Source organism: Aspergillus puulaauensis, chromosome 1 (genome assembly GCF_016861865.1).
Source record: "Aspergillus puulaauensis MK2 DNA, chromosome 1, nearly complete sequence".
NCBI classification, from domain to species: Eukaryota; Fungi; Ascomycota; class Eurotiomycetes; order Eurotiales; family Aspergillaceae; genus Aspergillus; species Aspergillus puulaauensis.
The window spans coordinates 2,765,363-2,784,359 of NC_054857.1; the positions used below are offsets into that span (position 1 = coordinate 2,765,363).

General features: G+C 52.1%; 10 protein-coding genes across 10 annotated transcripts; 8 read left to right on the forward strand and 2 right to left on the reverse strand.

The window, feature by feature from the left end:
- Positions 1–408: 408 nt before the first annotated feature.
- Positions 409–3,707, forward strand: APUU_11079S (uncharacterized protein; the record flags this gene model as incomplete). Its single annotated transcript, XM_041694312.1, has 4 exons — positions 409–1,714; positions 1,761–2,278; positions 2,330–2,968; positions 3,021–3,707. 4 exons carry the CDS (start codon positions 409–411, stop codon positions 3,705–3,707), a joined length of 3,150 nt encoding a protein of 1,049 aa, XP_041550445.1.
- A 344-nt stretch (positions 3,708–4,051) lies between these two features.
- Positions 4,052–4,542, forward strand: APUU_11080S (uncharacterized protein; the record flags this gene model as incomplete). The annotated part of the gene is made up of 2 exons (XM_041694324.1): positions 4,052–4,163; positions 4,217–4,542. 2 exons carry the CDS (start codon positions 4,052–4,054, stop codon positions 4,540–4,542), a joined length of 438 nt encoding a protein of 145 aa, XP_041550446.1.
- Positions 4,543–5,330: 788 nt separating this feature from the next.
- Positions 5,331–6,139, reverse strand: APUU_11081A (sugar O-acetyltransferase; the record flags this gene model as incomplete). The annotated part of the gene is made up of 3 exons (XM_041694335.1): positions 5,331–5,694; positions 5,756–5,992; positions 6,039–6,139. The coding sequence occupies 3 exons, from the start codon at positions 6,137–6,139 to the stop codon at positions 5,331–5,333; spliced, it is 702 nt and encodes a 233-aa protein (XP_041550447.1).
- A 433-nt stretch (positions 6,140–6,572) lies between these two features.
- APUU_11082S (uncharacterized protein) lies at positions 6,573–7,108 on the forward strand (the record flags this gene model as incomplete). The annotated part of the gene is made up of 2 exons (XM_041694346.1): positions 6,573–6,704; positions 6,773–7,108. 2 exons carry the CDS (start codon positions 6,573–6,575, stop codon positions 7,106–7,108), a joined length of 468 nt encoding a protein of 155 aa, XP_041550448.1.
- A 1,199-nt stretch (positions 7,109–8,307) lies between these two features.
- APUU_11083S (uncharacterized protein) lies at positions 8,308–9,287 on the forward strand (the record flags this gene model as incomplete). Its single annotated transcript, XM_041694357.1, has 3 exons — positions 8,308–8,747; positions 8,800–9,031; positions 9,090–9,287. The coding sequence occupies 3 exons, from the start codon at positions 8,308–8,310 to the stop codon at positions 9,285–9,287; spliced, it is 870 nt and encodes a 289-aa protein (XP_041550449.1).
- Positions 9,288–9,665: 378 nt separating this feature from the next.
- On the forward strand, positions 9,666–10,630 carry APUU_11084S (uncharacterized protein; the record flags this gene model as incomplete). Its single annotated transcript, XM_041694368.1, has 4 exons — positions 9,666–9,707; positions 9,752–10,017; positions 10,067–10,383; positions 10,443–10,630. 4 exons carry the CDS (start codon positions 9,666–9,668, stop codon positions 10,628–10,630), a joined length of 813 nt encoding a protein of 270 aa, XP_041550450.1.
- A 567-nt stretch (positions 10,631–11,197) lies between these two features.
- Positions 11,198–12,128, forward strand: APUU_11085S (uncharacterized protein; the record flags this gene model as incomplete). The annotated part of the gene is made up of 2 exons (XM_041694379.1): positions 11,198–11,362; positions 11,418–12,128. The coding sequence occupies 2 exons, from the start codon at positions 11,198–11,200 to the stop codon at positions 12,126–12,128; spliced, it is 876 nt and encodes a 291-aa protein (XP_041550451.1).
- A 314-nt stretch (positions 12,129–12,442) lies between these two features.
- On the forward strand, positions 12,443–13,430 carry APUU_11086S (SDR family NAD(P)-dependent oxidoreductase; the record flags this gene model as incomplete). Its single annotated transcript, XM_041694390.1, has 4 exons — positions 12,443–12,504; positions 12,560–12,796; positions 12,878–13,176; positions 13,246–13,430. 4 exons carry the CDS (start codon positions 12,443–12,445, stop codon positions 13,428–13,430), a joined length of 783 nt encoding a protein of 260 aa, XP_041550452.1.
- An 803-nt stretch (positions 13,431–14,233) lies between these two features.
- APUU_11087S (uncharacterized protein) lies at positions 14,234–17,150 on the forward strand (the record flags this gene model as incomplete). Its single annotated transcript, XM_041694401.1, has 2 exons — positions 14,234–16,624; positions 16,677–17,150. 2 exons carry the CDS (start codon positions 14,234–14,236, stop codon positions 17,148–17,150), a joined length of 2,865 nt encoding a protein of 954 aa, XP_041550453.1.
- Positions 17,151–17,746: 596 nt separating this feature from the next.
- Positions 17,747–18,808, reverse strand: APUU_11088A (intradiol ring-cleavage dioxygenase; the record flags this gene model as incomplete). The annotated part of the gene is made up of 1 exon (XM_041694412.1): positions 17,747–18,808. The coding sequence occupies one exon, from the start codon at positions 18,806–18,808 to the stop codon at positions 17,747–17,749; it is 1,062 nt and encodes a 353-aa protein (XP_041550454.1).
- Between the last annotated feature and the right edge of the window lie 189 nt (positions 18,809–18,997).

The following is an 18,997-nucleotide window of genomic DNA, read 5'->3' on the forward strand; positions in this document are numbered from 1 at the left end:
CACACGAGAATATCCTTATCCAGCCTTGTCGAGCGAACAAACACCTCCACTTTCAGCAAATCATTGACCGTGTTAAAAAGCAAAACGGGGCGCAGCGAGGCTAGCTTGCAGGGTATATTCAGCTTTCCTGGTTTGGTGGCGTTGTCTTCGATATCACTGGCCGTCTGCTGTGCGCGATTCCAGCTGACCCCAGTGGACAGGGTCTGTAATAGGTCGAATGGGCAATACTATGCAGTACCCGTACGGACTGTATATGGGACATATAGCGTGAAATCGGAAAGCAAACAGGATCGATGGACGGGGTTCGCATCAGTCCCCGAGCAGTTGGTTGGTAAACCTGCGAATTCTTTTTATAATTCTCTACCAACAGCTACAGCCTCCGTTTATACACTGTAAATAAGGCCAGATATGGTTGATTCCAACGACCTGACAACACTAGAGGTGGAGCCTTCAGCAGAGGGCGCTACCGACGATGGTCAACAAGATGTGTTGAGCCCCGGTACAGGAGATAAGAGCGACCCAGAGGACAAGAGCGACGACGAAAGCGAGAGCGACGATGACCGTTATTCCACGACGAATCACACCGAGCTGCAGCACATCGTGACGTCCATCAAAGGCTTCGAGGAGAAGGACTGGGCCGACACCGACACTAAGCAGCTCTTTGGGGAGAATTCAGACCGTTGGCCCTATCTAGGCGCCACTTCGGAGAGGAAAGGAGATAGCATCCTCCATATCCTGATGACGGAGGATTATGACAACAAGAAGCAGCGAGAGAACCTGGGCAAGGCGATCCAGTGCACGATCCAGTATCACCCGAAGCTGTGGACTGCCCGTAATGACGAAAAGCTAACACCCCTCTACCTGGCACTGACGAGTCTGGATGCGAAACGCGTCGGTTTACTGAGGAAGCACCTGTTTCTCGCGAAGACCTCTAAAAATCCCATCCCCAGGCCGGAGTTGGAAAAGGCGATTGCGACTGCATGTCCAGCGGATTGGGAAAACTGCCTGCATTTGGCGTTGAAGCATCGCATCCGCAGCACGTCTCTCCTGACGTCGATGATTAAATATGCCAGTCCGGAAGCCGTCAATGCAACGGACGGGAATAGCTGGACGCCGCTGCATCGCGCGGCCAGATACGACTACTCGAGCGAGGGGAGTCTCAAGATCATCAAAGCCCTAATTGCGCGCGGGGAGCCCGGGGATGGCGCATCACCCAACTCCGAATATGCCCTGGACACGTACGTTAAGATAGACAAGGAACATCTGTCAGTATACCAGTATCATATGAAAACCAGAGAGGAAATGAGACCAGCTCCCAGCTCCAGCCGGCAACCAAATAAGGCCAGTCGAAAGGAATCAAGCAAAGCCGAAATGAACACTCGGGGGGCTAATCGATCAATTGGGAACTCTCAACTGATGCCTGCACGAGACAGAGCCAACATGGGCGCCACTCGAACGGTTGCAGAGGCTTCAGAAGAGCTGAAGGAGGACGAACTACGCAAACCAGGCCTGCACCGGTCGAGTACCTTCAACGTGCCACCAGTGGCTACAGCGGTCGCGACAGATATCAAGAAGGAGAGCAGGGACAAGGATCAGGCCAAGGAGAAAGTTGAACAGTGGTCGGAGCTGATACGCAGTGAATTGAAGCTACACTGTCTGCGAACCAGGACTTTTTCTCAGGCTGTTCGCTTTCTCTATGGCTCGAATCCAGACAGTACGTTCTTCACCTGGCCAAGTATGTTATCTCTAACCCATCACAGATATCCAGCTTTACTTCGATTATCGCGGCCTGCCCACGGAGAACGTAGACCCCAACACCTTCTACGACAACTTCCAGCAGACCCGGTTCGACGACGTGCTGCAGTTTGTAGAGTTCCCCACGGTACGCCTGCGACAGACCCCAGATCCTCGGGGCGAGTGCATCAAACAGCACAAGGCAGTCTACCAATTCAACACCAGGGGCCGCAAGGACCTCATGTTCTTTTTCAGCTGGCTCAAGGACAAGAAGGTGAAGCATATAATCAACCTCATTGTTGACGACACCAAAGATTCGCACGCCGACGATGCGATCGAGGCTTGTCTGTCTGGCCTCCGGGTCGATGTCCTGGACTGGTCAAAGCCAGACTTGGATCCGGAAATGCTTTATGATGCCTGCCCTGATGTGAGAGAGTTGCATCTCTACTGGGGAGGGAATAATGCCGTCCTGAGAGCCTGGGCTGAGCCTAGCGGTCTTCGAGAGCTGAAGAGCTTGGAGCGGATCTACTTGTATTATGACCAGGTGTGTATCACTTTACTGTTTACTCAATATTAGACTATGCTAATTCAGAAGACCTGCCATCGATCTAAGACCAAGGTTGACGCCTTTATAACGCGAATCCAAACGCCCGTGCCTGCCCCAGAAACTGCCAGCGCAAAAGTCATGCCTGAAGCCAAATCCTCGTCAAGCCTACCAGGGCCAGAGATGGAAAAGAGTTCGAAATCAGGCACATCTGCTAAAATCAAAGTAATCCCAAAGCAGACCCTGGCCATCGACACAGATGGCCGTGCGGGTGGTGGGACAATAACGACAGCCGATGGACACAGCACAGGCCAGTCCGCGGTGACCGTCCACAAATGGCTTGAAAGCATCGACACATTCACGAACGAGCTCAAAACACTAATGGCAAACATCGGGCGAGTGTCCCACCCGGGCGACGAAATCAGGGTGGCCCTGATTGACGACGGGGTTGACTTTTTGGAAAAGGAATTCCGCGACCGCATCATGCATGGCAAGAGCTTTGCTGCGTATCATCATGATCCAAACGAGCGCGAAAAGCAGTGGTATGTGTCTGAACGCGGCCACGGCACTGTTATGGCTCATATGATTCTGCGGGTGTGCCCCATGGCCAGGATATATCCCATCAGGCTGGACACGGACAGGGACCCCAAAACGCAGTCCTCTAGGATCAAGCCTGAGTCTGTAATACGGGTATGTGCTTGGTGCTAGTATATCTGGTGGCAACTGATGTAACATTCTATAGGCCATCGAAGCTGCCGTTGCAAAAGACGTCCATGTCATGTCCATGTCCTGGACCGTGGATCCACCCAAGGGCAAGACCAAAACAGAGTTCGACAAAGTCCTGGGCAAGGCAGAGGAGAAAAATATCCTGCTGTTCTGCTCCTCGCCCGACCAAGGAAACTTCTCCGGCGACCATTACCCTACCGCATGGGGGCCCGACAAGCTCTTCCGTATAGGGGCCTCCCAGGCAGACGGACATGCCTACAACATGGTGCCCCAGGATAACGTCGACTACATCTTCCCCGGGGTTGATGTCGTGCGGGCTAACAATAGACATATGCGGTTCCGCGGCCTTGACGACGACAAATCATTCACGGGCTCGTCGGTTTCAACGGCGTTGGCTTCAGGGCTGGCTGCGTTGGTGCTCTGGCTTGCGGTTATTGGGGCCAAATATTCCCTGGATGTGGGCCAGATGGATGTTCTGACCAGCAAGGACGTGAGCAGGTTGCGACGTGTCAAGGCCATGAAACAGGCATTTAAGAATCTAGGCGCCGGTCAGTCTTTGCATGGCAAGTTCGTTAAGATCTGGTCTGTTCTTGACAAGCCATGCGCTGGTCTCAGGGAGCATCGCGGCAAGGCGTCGGAGGATATTGACAGGTCGCGGCAGATTATCTTCAATTTGGCCAGAGACCTTGTAACCAAGTCTTGATTGATAACAATCAACATTTTGCGTACGCTGGCAGCATAACAATACTATCTAGCATGACATGCCACTATACAAGTCCAAGATTAAATCGACACAACACACAACACTCTACTCACGACACGGCCGGTCCTTGCGAGCGTTTCAAGCTCAAACATGAAACAGCTTGCGTATTCTGCACAGCTCGAATGGGCCCGGCCCGCAAGTCCTTGAAATGACAAGTTCCACTCGTTTCAGCCTGCGGTCTGGACTGCTGTTGGTCTAGACCGATGTTCTCCCGACGCCTATATAACCCCCAGTTTGGAACATGGGCCTAACAACAATATTGACTATCCAATCTACTACCAAATATGCACTTCATTACCTTCCTCGCCCTCGCCGCCCCGGCTCTCGTAACGGCCACCCTTGACCCAGCCTCATCCAACACCAAGGGCAAGAAACCCAGTAACCTGAACTGCGAGAGTAAGTCCCCTACTACCCCTAATACAGTATATCCTTCTTCTAACAGGAAACAGGCGCCAAAGTATCCACCGCAATCCAAGCAGCCGAGTGCTCGCACAACACCCGCACCTCCGAAACCCAGACCTTCGCCGTCTTCCAGACAGACCACCAATACGACGAGAACAACGGTGCGCCCTACGGTACCTGCAGTGCGTACACCTGTGAGGCGCCCTCTAGCGATGCGCTCGAGGAAGACGCCGACTATTGGGTCTTTTACTGGGGGAGTCAGGGAGAGGAGAGTGGCTATGGAACGACTTGCATCAAGGACCCGAACTCGGGAGAGTGTGGGTGTGAGAACTCGGATGGGACGTTTGTTTCTGGGAGTGATTCTTGCTCTTAAATAGATATACCTGGTAGAGAAGGGCTTTAGGGTATATATGCGGTGGACTTTGAAGCGATGCGGTGGGCTTCAATGGCAAACTATGTATCTCTCGTCGATATTCAACGAATCATTCTTATACTCGATACGTGTTATAGAATCGTCTTATAAGCTAGCACGTAGCCCAGCAGCTTCGTCGACCAGCTGTTCCGATTCTGGCAGCAGAGGGTCAGGATAGAATGAAACACCAGACGGGAGTGGGATGTTGGCGCTGGCAGCGAAAGGGGTTGATTGAAATGCCTGACGCCAAGGGCAGGACGCAGCACTCGGAGTCGTCTAGACAGAGTTAGGCTAATACTGATAGTCATGTTTATCCCCTTCTTATATATCTCGAGAAGTTGGCCATGGTCGTGTGGAGAGAGGCCGAGGCTCGCCGACTGTACTAGGAGGCTGGACGTAGCAGCTGGCAGCGTAATTCCAAGGACATTAAAGTCATCTCCTTGGCCGGTGGGATTTTCTATAGTTGCTGGAACTGGCAGGTAAGTGTCTTTTCTCCAAAGTGAATCTTAGTTCGCTGCACTGAAGAATGGAAATGGAGCTGCTGGTGGTTCTACCCATGAATAGGGCACCTAGACCACGCTCCACTTGAATACTGGTCTACTAGCAAACAGGTATGAACTGAGTATTATTTACCCGCATTAAAGTATCTACTAACTACTCCAGAAGCAATGCCGAATATCTAGTTGATGTTATAACCTACTCCCCCAGTACGTCAATTCCACTCAACGAATGCACCCCAGATCCGAAGCTTACCGGTCTTCGCGAACCAAGTTCCGGTAAGGGTTATTCGGGTCCTTCTCCTCCTCTTCCACCGACTGAATACTCTTTTTCACCCGGGCAGGACTCCCCACCGCAACCGAGTAGGCTGGGATATCCTTGGTAACGATGGATCCAGCCCCGACTGTCGAGCCCCTGCCAATACGGACCCCTGGGAGAATCACAACATTGCCTCCAATCCAGCAGTCGTCCTCGATGAAAACCGGGTGCCCGAACTCTACGAACTTCTGGCGCGAGAGCACGCTTGTGTCATGCCCGGCGCTGAAAATGCTCACTCCAGTACCGATCTGGACACGGTCGCCGATGACGACGAGGCTTGTATCTAGGACAGTGAAGCTGTGCAATATGGTTAGCTAACCCGGATCTCCATCAGTTTGAATAGGGTCCTGAGACTAACTTCCAGTTGATGAAGCAGTTGCTTCCGATTATGATATTGCAGCCGTAGTCAGGCAGAAACGGGGGCTCGACGAATGTGCCCTCGCCAACTTTTCCAACAAGTTTCCTGAGCAGCTCTAGTCGTGTCTCAAAGACCTTGTCGTAGGGCACCGTCTTTGTGTCGAGGGTGTTGTAGTCTGCAGCCAGCCCGCGGCACAGATGCCGTGCCTCTAACAGCTCCGGCTTGTTAGGGTTGTACCTGGCCATGTCAGCATGGGCTTTTTATATTGGAGTAAACGACGTACATCATCCCCGAGATCATGGGCTCGTAGTCCTCGCATTGCGGAATACCGCGCAGACCGCGTGAAAGTTCAATAATTTCGGGGCGTTTAGCGGTGGCAGCCATTGTCGTGTGCACGAGGAAAAGAAAGGACAAGAATTAGGGTGGATTGAGGTTATGGATGTTCATACTGCACCTTTAAACTTGATTCTCTGCTAAGAGAATAGTAGAGACAACTGCCTATTCGGGTTAACAGGCCAGCTCCGATATTTCTCCAGGATTCTCCACTGATCGCGGCAAACTCGCCGTCGGATTTGGAAATATGTGGGTATACCTAATAAAGATGGAGCTGACTATCAGAAGCAGTACGTATACGTTCTAGAGCTGGGATCCTCCCAGTTCACTGCCACAGCTGGAGAAGACAAACGAAAGTAACCACAGCTCACTAAAAGAGACACTATTCCAACGGCCGTCCGCACGAATCGCCTGGACGGGTTCAGCTTTCCTCTTTTTGTATGTCGGCATCGAGCTCGGTTTGGCCGGCTGGGTTGTCACATTCATGGGCGATGTCAAGAAGGCTGGCCCTTTTGCAAGCGGTCTAACGGCCGCGTGGTTCTGGCTTGGTCTTTCGATTGGGAGAATTGCTCTTGGGTTTGTGACTCCGTTGGTTGGAGAGCGGTTGGCTGTTACTGTGAGTTCTGCAACAACCCTGATTAATGGACCCTGGATCAGCAGTACTCATACACTGGCAATATGTAGGTTTATATTCTGCTGGAGGTCGTCTTCGGCATCATCATCCACCTCGTCTCGAACTTCCATGCTGCTGCCGTCGCCACTGCAATGCAAGGCTTCTTCCTGGGCCCCTTATTCCCCGCGATTGTATTCGCAACAGCACGTCTGCTCCCGGAGGAGATGCACGTTACTGCCATTGGCGTGGCAACAGGTTTCAGCAGTTTAGGGGCCACAGTTATCCCCTTTCTTGTTGGGGTTGTGGTGGAGACGCACGGTGTTACTCTGCTCCAGCCGTTTGTTATGGCGCTGTCTGGGGCGATTGTGGTCTTGTGGCTTTGTCTGCCGAGGCTTCCGAGACGATGATGTAGGTAGCACTGCCGGAGGTTTCAGTAAACAATCAAATATATCCGGGATTTTGATTGCGTCCATGTCCTGGAGGTTGTTGCCAGCCGTCTGGCCTCTGCGTGACCCGCAAAGGAAGAGAACATGTTGAGGGAAAAAGCGCTCACGGCGCAAAAGAGGGAGATTTCTAAGCGGGAAAACCTGCGGCACACACAGAAATAGACTTAACTTCATAATTGTTTCCTCACACTACTCTTGAATACTGTTGGTCTACTACATTGCAACACAAGCTCGACCTCTCATCAACAACATCGCAGGCTCCTCACACCCCAAACACCAAGATGGTCTTCTTGACGAGTAAAATGTGTTAAGATGTCCCAGAATGCAGTGAGGACTGGCTCCGAGCCAGGTCTTTGAATGTATCCAAGTCATCCATAAACACTGCAGAGAACCTCCACTCGGCATCAAAAACGGTGCAGGCCAACACCTTCTCTGTAGGACGTATTGGCTGCCCACGATACTTCCGGATGACATCGTCATTGCGGCCATGGATTTATATATAGAGACTGTCCAGGCGCCAACTGGCTGAGCCAGTATGCCCCGTTCCACGCCTACTTAGATAGTATCAGAACGGGATCCGCATTACACCAGAGGGGCCGACTGGTCTCTTTGGAGTGCCCAGAGCCCTCCAATTTCAATCCCTAAGTGCCGAGAATTCGGCGGATGCTGAGGAGGAGACCGTTAACAGCGGATTGCTGGCTCTCCTTTTGGCGTTGACAATCAAGCATACACCCCCCATTGGGACTTGGGTGGTTGACGGCGACCTTCGCCAAAGACAAATTTGTAGCCCGTGCAGACGGGTTGCTGCTCTCCCAGGACGGCCCAGAGGTCTATCTCTCAGCAATCTCGTTTTCGCGCGAGTATCGCCGATACCTCGATAGTGCCCGCCTCGACCTTCCCAGCACCGAGTTCATGAAGGTCCAGCAGTATTGGCCCTGGATGGTCACGAAGCGTCCATGACGAACAAGTACGGGGCATAATCCGAGCAGCGCGGACATGGTCTATTTGGGTTTATCTCTGCGGTGGTTGTGTTAGTGATAAAGTTGGCTGAGTGGTGGCTCAGACCATGGCCTGACTCTCTTTCTCTCTCACTTTTCTCACTCTTTCTCCTTTACTTTCCCTCCCTCACTTTTCTTTCTCTTCCTCTCGTGCCATCCATCATGGCGTCGGATAATAGTGCTGCTACCCTGCGAGAGACCTTCAGGTCTACTGCCGATCGACTTCTCGAATCCCTGTCGTCTATGTCCGACCCCTACATTGACCGCGACAAGCTCCCTCGCGATGCCTTCGCTATCAGTTACTTCGACCCCGAAGACAACACATCTCTGGAATCCAGCGGGTGGCTGTTTACGCCAATGCCGCAAGTAAATCTCAACCGGTATACCCCAAATTGCCAGAAGTCTCTCCTTGGTGGGCACTATCCAGGCTTCGAGGAATTCCGGTCAAACCCCAACCCAACAACCCTCCTCGAGGAAATGGGACAATCCCCAGGGAAAAGGGCTAGGATTCTTGAGCGATGCCTCGAAACCATGTTTATTCGTTGGTGCCGCAAACTCATCCGCAAATCCTTGATTGACAAGACCAAGTGGGAGCCTGTAGTGTACTACCTCCATCATAACACATCTCGTTGAACTCCATCCTAATTATCACAGCTACCCGAATCCGTTCCTGTCTCGCGAGGGCTTACTGTCACGATACCTACCTCCCGGCTGGGGCGGCGGGATCTTCGAGAACGTCCCCAGCTTCCCACACATTATGATGTTGCAAGTCCAGGAGATATCGGTGACCGAGGACGAGATGCTTCTTGGGGAAATCGGGCCGATCGTGCAAGCGATCAGGAACAGACTCGACCAGGAGGAATTCGCCGATACCGCTTTCTTCCCTGTGAGTTCTGACTCTTTAATAGGTGGCATGTTTCAAGCTAACTCTGTCTTTTTAACAGGTTCTGATCATATCGCTTTCAGGCCCCCAACACGGTCGGATAACCCAAGGCTGCTTCGATCGATCCGGCATACTCCAGCTAAGAATGAGCAAGCTGTATAGTTTTGAGACTGAACAGGAGGCACCGTTTGATCTCTTCTTGCGCTTTTTGGCGAACACGCCCAAAGAGCACCCGGAGGAGAATGATGTTATGGCGTAGCCGGCCCGTCGGACGGTGAAGGAGAATCTGGAAATATGTTTACGGCTGAGATTTATTACCTGGATTCTCGAAGTTACTATGTCGTTTAGGATGACGGGCGTTAATGACTCGTGTCCAACCAATTTGCAACATCGCAGTGGACTTAATGGTTAGCAGGTACTTGGCATTCTGCTTCAGCAACTTTTCGCGACGCTAGCCCTACGCATGGAGTCGGATGATGTATACGCATTGATGCGCTTTGAAATCATGGATTTGAAATCAAATATCGCTCTCAGACTGAGAGTTATAAATATCTGCTTTCTATCTACATCTACAACTACCAGACGAACAGCTAGGCTCTACTACAACAACCGCTACAACACCTACAGCACCTACAACATGTCGTCCTACGCAATCACGGGAGCCTCGCGAGGCATCGGGGTACGCATGTATATTCCTTCACAGTCCAAGTCTAACCTGTACAGTGGGCGTTCGTTTCCATCCTGTCCAGCAACCCAAGCAACACCGTCATCGCGCTCGTCCGCAACAAAGCTGCCACTGATAAACGCGTCGCCGAAGAACTTCCCGGCCGTACCAACATCCACGTCCTCAGGGCCGACCTAGACAGCTACAGCGACTTGGAGATTGCGGCTGAGGATACCTCGAAGATTACCGGTGGAAGTCTCGACTATCTGATCGCCAACGCCGCACTGCTTACTCTCTACGACCAGTTCGACTCCCTCGGTGTTTTGTACGTCCCCCTACATTTATCTCTCATGTCCTCAACTAACAATAAATAGAGGCAAAGACCCAGTCACCCTGGAGCAGGAAATGCTCGCAAACTTCAAAACCAACACCATCGCCCAGGTCCATCTCTTCAACCTCTTCACCCCGCTGATCCTCCGCGGCGCCGCCAAGAAGGTCATCGCCATCACCAGCGGGCACGCAGACGTCGACCTGGTCACCAAGTTCAACGTCGACACCGCGGGTGTGTACTCGATTAGCAAGGTCGGGCTTAATATGGCGGTCGCGAAATTCAGCGCCCAGTATAGCGCCGACGGCGTGCTCTTTCTTAGTCTCTCGCCGGGATTGGTGGATACCGGGGGTTTCGCGCAATGTATGTCTATTTACATTTACCTCCAAGAGGTGGTGTCAAGAGCTAACTTTTTGGAATAGTAACCGATGAGCAGCGTGCTGGCTTGGGCGTAATGCTGAAGAAGTTCCAGGAATATGCACCGTCATTTACCGGGCCGATCAGCCCTGAGGACTCGGTCACGGCCATGCTGTCTGTTATCGACAATGCGACTGTTGAGAAGGATGCGGGAGCTTTCCTCTCGCACAAGGGTGACCGCAATTGGCTTTAGTCTTCGTGTGCCTAATTCATTTGTCTTGTGTCATTTCAGATTCGGGATCCGGGTTAGTGGAGGTTATTGATATAGCCTGCAAATTATTGATCCGTATTATTTCCGTCACTCCCTTTTATTACATCCAACAAGATAGCCGGATACTCGAACGTCTTTGGAGCTGTGATTTCCTAGCTTATGTGCAAGTCATCATCCATGCATTCCTGCAGACCTACACCTGCAGTCATCCAAGTTCATCACTCGAACTGCCCCTGTGGAGCCAACAATTGGCCACCAAGCATTAGCACATCCAATATTAAACTACATGTCAGACCAGCACAGCCATTTAAGGTTCCGATCGTAAGCTGACGCTGCCCAGCTGCCAGCCCATTCCCCAATCAGTCCTTCCATGCGCCAATCCAATTGAAGTGTGGAATGCTGTGTCACGCCAAGGGGCAAATCATCTCGCGGCCATGGCATTCTTACATTGCTGGACGCCTGAATGATATTGATATCCCATCAACATAAAGAGGAAAGACAGGCCCCCAGTCTGAAAGCAAGACAGACTTTCAAACAAGCAGCACTACAATGCGCCCCTCCCTCGGTCTTCTTCTCGTTATGGGAACAGCCTCCCTGGCTGATTTCACCTTCGACGAGCTCTGGTCTCTCCAGAATACCCTCTGGGAGAACTTCCTCTACCCAGCGAATCTGCAGCAGATAAACGCGACGGATACCTCCGTGTTTGCCGAAGATGTGCCCTCCTCCATTTCAAAAAATACCCACGTCTAAGATCTAATAAATAAAACAGGTCCAAGGCCGCGTCGACATAACACGAACCTTCGACGGCCGCGAACTCAACAACGAATACATTTTCGGCCTCTTCTCCGACCCAGACCATCTCAGCCTCGTCGGAATCCCCATCGCCTACAACATCACCCAGTTCTCCGCAAACCAGAACATCACCGCCGCGACGACCGTGTTCACATTCAACGCGACCTCCTTCAACACCCTTGTCCCAATCACCATTGACACCTGGATCCTGTATAACCCGGACGGCAAGATCGCGCAGTACGACGCGACGTTCCGCTGGTTTGACTGGCTGCTTGATACACTCTCTGAAGCGGCTGGGACGGGGCTCTTCAATACAACAGACCCGGCTGAGATACAGAAGCAATTAGGTGGTCTGCTCGCGAATACGATCTGCGAAACGCACGAGCAGTACTGTCTAGACGAGAACAAGCAGTACAGCACGAACGACGAGTGCGTTGATTTCCTGACCAACAAGATCCGGTTTGGGAAGGCGTATGAGCTAGGCAGGAACACGCTGCTGTGTCGCGAGGTGCATGAGCATATGGTGCAGTATCGGCCGACAGAGCACTGTCCGCATATTGGGCCTGAGGGGGGTGGGTATTGTGTGGATGATAAGGAGTATGCGGAGATGGTTACCGAGAGGTATTTCAAACAGCCGTTTATTCCGTTTGGGTATGGGGGGGATAATGTGTGGCTTGCTGGGGCATAGTTACTATAGTCATCTTACTCTTGGTTATGTGGACATTGTTCGCAGTGTTTAATTAATAATATGTGCCTGTCAAATCCGCTTCAATGTCTAGGTCTGGGAACTGTTGAATCTCGGTTCCCTAATTAGGAAGTATACGGATGGCCAAGTATCCCCCTTTAGGAAGCTGAGAACGCAACTCTGGATGACGAAATACCCCTCACCCCGCAGATTCCACTGGCAGCTATATAGAGGGGAGAATCTTTCGAGTATGAAGTGACTACCAGTAGAGTATTATCCTTTTCCATTCCCAGCTCAATTCCATCATACACTCCAAAATGTCCGACTTCTCCGGCGTCTCACTCAAAGGCAAGACCGCGATCGTCACCGGTGCCTCCAGGTAAGAAAGGCAGATTACCAAGTTATCGAGACAAAGTCCATATTGACCTTTCCAGGGGCATCGGCGCGGGAATCGCCATTCTCCTAGCCAAGCGTGGCGCCAACGTCGTCGTCAACTACGTCTCAGAGGGCAGCAAGAAACGCGCCCAGGAAGTAGCAGACGAGATCACCAAGATCGGAACAAAGGCCGTTCTATGCCAGGCGAGCGTCAGCAACCTGGACGAGATCCCTCGGCTGGTGAACGCTGCGCTGGGGATCAGCGAGACGGGGAAGATTGAGATTCTGATCCACAAGTACGCAATCACAGAAAACACAACTCCCCTGGTGGTTTTAAGCTATAGTTATCCTGTCTAACAGTGCTGTTCCTATACTAGTGCCGCCCAAGGCCTCGAAGCCAACCTCATCGATACCACCCCGGAGTTCTACACAACCCACTTCGACTGCAATGTCCGCGGCCCGATCTTCCTCACCAAGGCCGCCGAGCCCTTTCTTCCCAAAGGCGGCCGGATCGTGTTTATCTCATCGGCTGGCGCGCGGCTCGGCGTTGCAGGGCAGACCGTGTACGCCGCCACCAAGGCCGCCGACGAGGCGCTGGTCCGGGTCTGGGCGAAGGAGCTGGGTCAGTCGCATGGCATTACAGTGAACTGCGTGAATCCTGGGCCTGTTGCAACTGGTATTGACATAAACCTTCCCTACTTTCTTGAATTTACAGACTACAGAGGCTAACCCGTTTCACTACTAGACCAGTGGTTCCAGAGCGATGAGCAGTTCCTGAAGGATATGCAGCCCTTGATTGAATCTACCCCTGCGGCTCCGAGAGTGGGAGAGGTGGATGATGTTGCGCCCTTGGTTGCGTTCTTGTGTAGTGAGGATGCGAGGTGGACGACTGGGGCTTGTCTGTCTGCGAATGGGGGACTTTACAATTAGTCGCTTTCAGCTTTGCCATATACGGAACCTTTCCTGGCCCAGTATATCTCCTATGGAAAGCTGTTGAGGGAGACTCTGCCTGTCAAATAGGGGGTTCTGCTCCCAGCGATGTTATATCTTGGTTATTCTATACTATTTCTATATCAACTGGCACCGCAGGAAGAGCGATAACAGCAGGACCGTCTTCTAGTACAGCCCAGATCCGTGGCTGGAAGAGTAACAGTAGTCCATATTGTGCACATCCAAGTCACAAACTAAATTATCATCCGACGGTATCCGTGTTCTTGGTGTGGGAGATTGGTCTGGCCGCTCGGAGGGACTGGCGTTGAGCACGTTGAAGTATATCACGTATAGACGCCCAGAGATGTAGTCACTGATGAAATCGGGCTACATTAGCAATGACATTGAAAACGGAGTTATAGAATTAACCAACTACACACTAGATAGTGCTAGTCATGTGGATCTCTGATTACTGGAGAATGGTTATTGAAGTAACAATAAAGACCAGCCCAGGCCCAGCTGTAACTGTATATCCTGCAAGTGAAGAGGAGTGGCCTGTCAATACTGTATTATAAGGTTGTATCAGGTGTCAATTCGAGCCGGTCTAGATATCTTGGTACTTGTGAATGCAGCCACACCAGGCCAGACTAACAGCACAATTCAGCAATTCTACAGTGACTGCTCAGTTAATTGCTCAATAAGTCCAGATTCACTCCGTCACTCGCTTAACACTCAACCCCACAGTCAAGACATAAATGGCCCTTCTCTTCTCTTCCTGGGATTTCTCCCAACACATCGCCACGATGAGATACCTTCCCCTGGTGCATGTTTGTCTCTTGACCTTTGCTGCTCGGCTCGTAGCAGCAGCAGTCATCCCTGCTCCAGCTGATACTCCCGTCCTGCCCTCTTCCGGCACTGTCAACGATGACGATGCTGCTAACAACGCCGACTGCATTCCCGGGAAGACCTGTGACATTTTCAATCCCAATCCTCCAAAGGCTCCTGCTGGAGGTTCCTTGGAGACTGTGCCCATGATCACCACCACTGATGCGTTCGGAAACACTATCACCGCAGCTGCCGGTACCAACAACCCAGTCCCTCCACGCCCTACCGCAGACGAGACCAACCTCAGTATCACCATGATAAATGGAAACACTCCCGTTATTGCAGACCCCATTCCACCTGCGCCTCCTTCGAGCCTAACAGTCGGGAATGCAGTTGCCTCTCCTGATTGTGACGATCAAGCTATACCAGACCCGGCCCCTGGTGTCCCTGCTGCAGACCAGGTGTACACCACAACTGATGTACGCGGTAATGTATTCACAGTCCCTGCCTGGCTCCCCCAGCCAAGTGAACACCATCAGGCAGACGCCCTCGCCACGAAATATTCGCGGATTCCTGTTATATCAGACCCAGTCCCTGCACAGCCTACAACCGACGCAGCAGGGAACCCCATCGGAACACCCAGCAATGATACACCCTTTGTCGATCCACCCCCAGAGGGTCTTCCTACTATGGACTCTGGAGTGGTGAACGATCCTGTCACGCCTCACAAAATATATGGAGATGGCCACATCATGACGCCTATAATGCCGGTGGATATGGCCACCACCACGCGCCCTCATTACACGAGGCCCACACAGATTGTGAATAGCGAGGGCCAGACCGTTCAGATTGACGCCAGGCCTCCCCGTCCTGCATCGGTCGATACTTCAGGCCTTGATCCTACTTTTGTTGATCCTATCCCTCGGGCTGTTCCATCTGATATCCAAGTCTTCGTTGACCCCGTTCCTCCAGCACCTCCAAACGGCAATGTCCCGGTATACGTTGATCCCATTCCTCCGGCTATTCCAACCAATGTCAAATTCTTTGTTGATCCCATTCCTCCGGCTGCTCCATCTGATATCCAAGTATTTGTTGATCCCGTTCCTCCAGCACCTCCAAACGGCAATGTACCAGTATACGTTGATCCCATTCCTCCGGCCCCTCCAAACGCCGATGCAGATCCTACAAAGCTTCTTGGACCAAGGCAAGCTACGGATAACGAGGCCGCCCAGGTCAATCAGGTCAATCAGGTCAAACGCCAAAATCAAACGTCGCCATCGTCAGCCACCCCTACCAGCACTCGACGAGAGCCTTGTGGGGCAAATATCTGCGGCGGTAACGATTGTGCAAGAGGGTCCGCAACATGGGCGACCGTCGCCCCAATCAACTGCCTCAGGATCCCAACCAACACAGCCCGCGCACAACCCACGGGACCAACCCGCAAGGACTACCTCGTCCAGCACAGTAAAGAATCATCTTCCAACTCCCCATCCAGCCCACTCATGGACTATCCTAAACAGAGCAAACAGGTAGACGACTACCTCCTCGCCATGCTCGTCAAGTTCAACGCAAGGCGGACCTGGTACGTGAACGCCAAAAACGACATCAGCGGGAAATGGTACGGATTCGAGGACTACAAGACCGCCGCCGGTCTATCCAGGCTGTACGGGTGCACGGCTGTCTTCATCGTCTCGAAGCAGGGCGTATACGTCTCGCATATCTACGAAAGCCCTATATTTGTGCGGGAGCCGGCGCCTGGACAGTTCGTGCCTACGTCCGATTCGTATTTCCGGAAAGCGACGTTTGAGACGCTGGTTCATGGGCAGAAGAATACCCAGTCGGACTTCCTAGAGCCGATTGAGCGCCTTGTCGGCAAGAAGGAGAAGCCTGGTCCGTTGCATTTCACCAACCAGCCGAAGATATTTATTGTGACGCCGTTCCAGAATCTGGATGATGCGAGTGGGCCGATCATGTACCCTGAAAAGGTGGAGTGGCTGTCCAACACGCTGTATGGGTATCTGTATCCGTCTGGATCAGCGGAGTATTCCCAGGAGCCCGTGACTCTGCCGTATAAAATCCCAACGGTAGTTATGTCTGAGGATATCAAGAATACCGATGGTAAGGCGAAAATGGAAGCCAGCAAGCTCATCCGCTATGACCGCGTCGGAGACAAGCTTATCCCTGTTGGCCGCTGGCGGCTATGGGTTAATAGAATCGAGCTGGCTACTTGGGAGTTCTCAGGAACAATAGAGAAGCCAATTGGCGAGCAGGCTAAGAATTCCAATGATCCAGCATATGCAGGCATATGTCCGGTGTCGGAATCGACTCCCACGACGACAGCGAGTTCGAGTTCGACCTCATCCGCCCAGGTAAGTCCCAGAAAGCCACATCTAACCAGTCCCCGTTCTAACCCTTGTCAAGGTATCCAGCCTTTCAGATCTCCCGCTGCCCCTGCCATTCAACCAAAGCCAGATCCAGAGCAAGGGCTGCATCATGTCGAAATCGTCCCAGGAACCCCCTAAATTCGACGTAGACCTGATCGAACAACTCGCGTACACGATCACCCGCCTACCAGCCAACGCCAAACTCATCGATTTCGGCAAGTACAATCATACTATCCCATGGGACGCCGGGAAGCCCTTGGACAACAACAACAACAAGCCGTGGTATGAGGCCGAGATCAAGTTGGCGGATGATTGCACCGGTGGGCCGCAGAATGCGCATTGGCCGATGGAGCTCTATAGTGCTGATGATATCATTCGTGATATCTTTTTTGATATCTTTTTCAGGACCTTGGATGAGTGGAAGAGGTGCGGGGACAATATTGTTGGCCGGAAGATGCAGTATGGTTGTTTGGTGTATAGCGCTTGGTGCAATGGGTGCTCTGACTATTGATGGTTCACTATGCAAACATGGCTTATTGGGTTTATGTTATTCATTTAGTGGAGAAGTAGTGGGCATTAGTCTACTTAGTGAAGTCTAAATTCAGATTGATTATCTAGTTCTTGTTTCATAATTCGTGTAGATGTTGGAGATAGCTGGTTAGCCACCAGCCTTGTAAGCTCTTTTAGTGGAATGGTCTAGCGTCTCATCAGTAGACACTTCCAGTTCAACAATCGACACCGAAGCGGACTCTGGATAATATGTCAGAGTAGAGCAAGGACGAAAGAATGAATTATGCATGGATCCTAAATAATGTAAATCAATCTTGTAATACAAAACTACAGCTAGAATTACTGTGAGCCGGAGAATAGAACCCCGCTGAGTCAGCATAGGAGGCTCCACGAGTCGTCAACTGTCGATCTGTGGGGCGCCTATTGTTATAGATATATCCTTATTGGTTGGATCTGCCGCTACGGGGCCCTCCGAGAGCCGCTCTGTATGTAAGTTAATTCCGATTTGATAAAAATTTAAAGCTTTAGATTTGGAGACTGATGAGCAAAAGAAGATCTATCGAGAATCTAGAAAATACAGAATTGAAGACTCTACCACTAGAAATCGACAGCACCACCCGGCTGGCTGTTCGAGTTCGAGACACCACCCGCCCCAGTCAGAGAAGCAGCATAGCTAGTCTCATAGCTCTGCGAGACATTAACACCGAGGGTAATCCAAGCAAAAATCCCATCCTGCACTTTATCTCCAAGCAGCGCATACTCGAAAAATGGATCGGAGGCCGTATCCTCAGTCTCGTCCTGGACAACGTGGTCGTCGGCGTTCTTGGTAATATCGACCGTGTTGGTGTTATAAGGGTAAAGAGCCTCGACTTCGGTAATCAAGTCCTGGTCGAAGAACAGCTGTCCGATGTGCGCGACGTGGCCGCCAGTGACGGTCTTGTTGGCGAGTTCGTGCGCGCCTACATGCGCAACGACGTGGACGTGCGTAGCGCGACCATCGTAGTGACCAGGGAACAGAGACTGGAACTGGGCGACGCCGTCTTCATCTGTCTTCTGGATACCGCGCAAGAAGGTCTTGTTCAGGTTGGAGGCATCGCCGGACCCGCTGCCGTTCATGTCGCTCTGCACGCCGGAGTAAACACCAGTGGAGTTGCAGTTCCAGACATCCCAGTACAGATCCTTGATAGGCTCGCAGGTCTCGACGTCGATGAACTGGCCGTCCAGGATAACGGGGACACCGGCCTCGCCGTCCCGGACGTTCGAGCGAACAAGCTCGCCCCGAACCCAGAACGGGCCGATTTCGCCCTCGGGCGAGAGAATGCAGACGGGGTCCTTGGCGAAGAGCTGGTCCGCGGAGGCGTCCGAGTTGACTTGGAGAGGAGAGTGGTGGGAGACATTGACAGACGGGTTGTAGGCGCGCGTTGCGAGGGCTTGACGGCGGTAGAACTCGTACTGCTCGGCGCGACGGGCTTCGATGCGAGCGCTGACGCCGCGGCGTTCGAGGCGATCAGCGCATTGTCCGAGACTGCGCTTGGCGTTGACCAGGAATGATCTCTTCTCTGCGTGTGTCATGGAGCTGACCTCGTGGGCACCGGGATGAGCGGCAGCGAGTGCAGCCATGCCGAGGATGGCCACTTTGGTCAAGGAAATAAGCTGCATTGTGGACAGATGAGGGAAGATTTTAGGCTTAACTCTTAAAGACTGGAGGGATTGAGGTTTCCATGATACGAGGCATGGCCAGCTCTTTATACCTCGAGACTTTCCTATCTTGCTCCGTAGATCTCCATAGTAACAAGATTCGGTCGTCTCAGATGCACCAGGACCACAGTTCAATGATTCCTCATCGCT